The 1,123-nt window shown below is 45.3% G+C and overlaps 1 protein-coding gene across 1 annotated transcript in view; it reads right to left on the bottom strand.

Moving 5' to 3' along the window:
• The window catches only part of LOC119586819 (serine proteinase stubble-like), a gene marked incomplete at its 5' end in the record, with an annotated part of 16,039 nt that overhangs the window by 486 nt on the left and 14,430 nt on the right, over nt 1-1,123 (bottom strand). Inside the window, 4 exon segments of the mRNA XM_037935545.1 lie at nt 12-227; nt 494-580; nt 700-812; nt 912-1,047. Coding sequence (XP_037791473.1) covers nt 108-227; nt 494-580; nt 700-812; nt 912-1,047 — 456 coding nt within the window.

Here is a 1,123-nt window from a genome sequence, read left to right as displayed (position 1 = left end):
CAGTCACACATTTCCTCTACGAGGGAACGCATACAGACATCAGATTAAAAGGAGAACACAAACACCATCTCTGCCTTCCAGCCTCCAGCATCTTCCATAGATAAATATCACTTGCATTTTTCTTTGCGAATTATTCTAAGTATCCATGAGGTGTATTCTACAACGTTGGTGTTGACGCCCGGATACCCGGGCACTGCACACCTTTCTCCAAACGAGACAATGCCAAGCTGAAATAGGGAATGTTACAAAATAAGATTAAAAACAAAAGAAGCAGTTTCTTTACTAAGAAACAAGTTCTTTCTTCGAACTACCGTCTCAAAATCTGCAAGCACAATTAATAGTGTACATCAGGATACCCAAGACGCTATAAACTGCCCCCATGAAAACAGAAACTAATTCCAGACTAGTAGATGAAGGAACATCAGTTTTAAAAAATGAATCTAACAAATTAATGAAAAAACGTAATAGGGGCACAAAGAGAACAGCCACTAACCTGGTACCACAGTGTCCCCAGCTGCATAACAACAGGCCCTCCAGAATCCCCGAGGCAGGAGTCCACGCCCGGAGCAGCTGTGCACACCTGGGAAGAAAATGCTGTTCGTCAGGTCTTCATCTTGAGACTAATCATATCGTTTGTGCAATTATTCAGATGTTTTTGGATTATTCGTGTTCCCTGTGTACGAGAGGGTTAAGACGTACGTGTTTTTTCGTGATGGCGTAATTGCTTTCGAGTGTCGTGTAGTTTTTCTTGCATTCACTCAGACTGGTGACCTTCAGCGTCCCCTTCTGCAACTTTCGTGGGTCCCTGCCAGCTGGAAAACAAAGCATAAGGGTCATTCCGTCACTGCAATCACACCACCCTCAGTGCAAAGCAGGGCAGAGGCGTCCAGCCAAGTCACGAAAGTACTCACTAAAGCTCAAGCTCCCCCAGCCCAGGACAATGGTGTTGAAGTTCTCGTAGTCGCCCTCGGGTGGCAGGCAAATGGGGGCGACGCCGCGACCCATGACCAGGTCTTTTCGCAGCATCAGTAGAGCAATATCCGCCCTCTGTGGGTAGAATATTTCTGCTGAGAAATAGTATTTATATATGTGGGTGGGGGAAGAGCATATGCAATATATATAT

Source organism: Penaeus monodon, chromosome 22 (assembly GCF_015228065.2).
Source record: "Penaeus monodon isolate SGIC_2016 chromosome 22, NSTDA_Pmon_1, whole genome shotgun sequence".
Taxonomy (NCBI): domain Eukaryota; kingdom Metazoa; phylum Arthropoda; class Malacostraca; order Decapoda; family Penaeidae; genus Penaeus; species Penaeus monodon.
The sequence above is the reverse complement of the archived record's forward strand: the minus strand, read 5'-3'. Positions and strand labels throughout refer to the sequence as shown.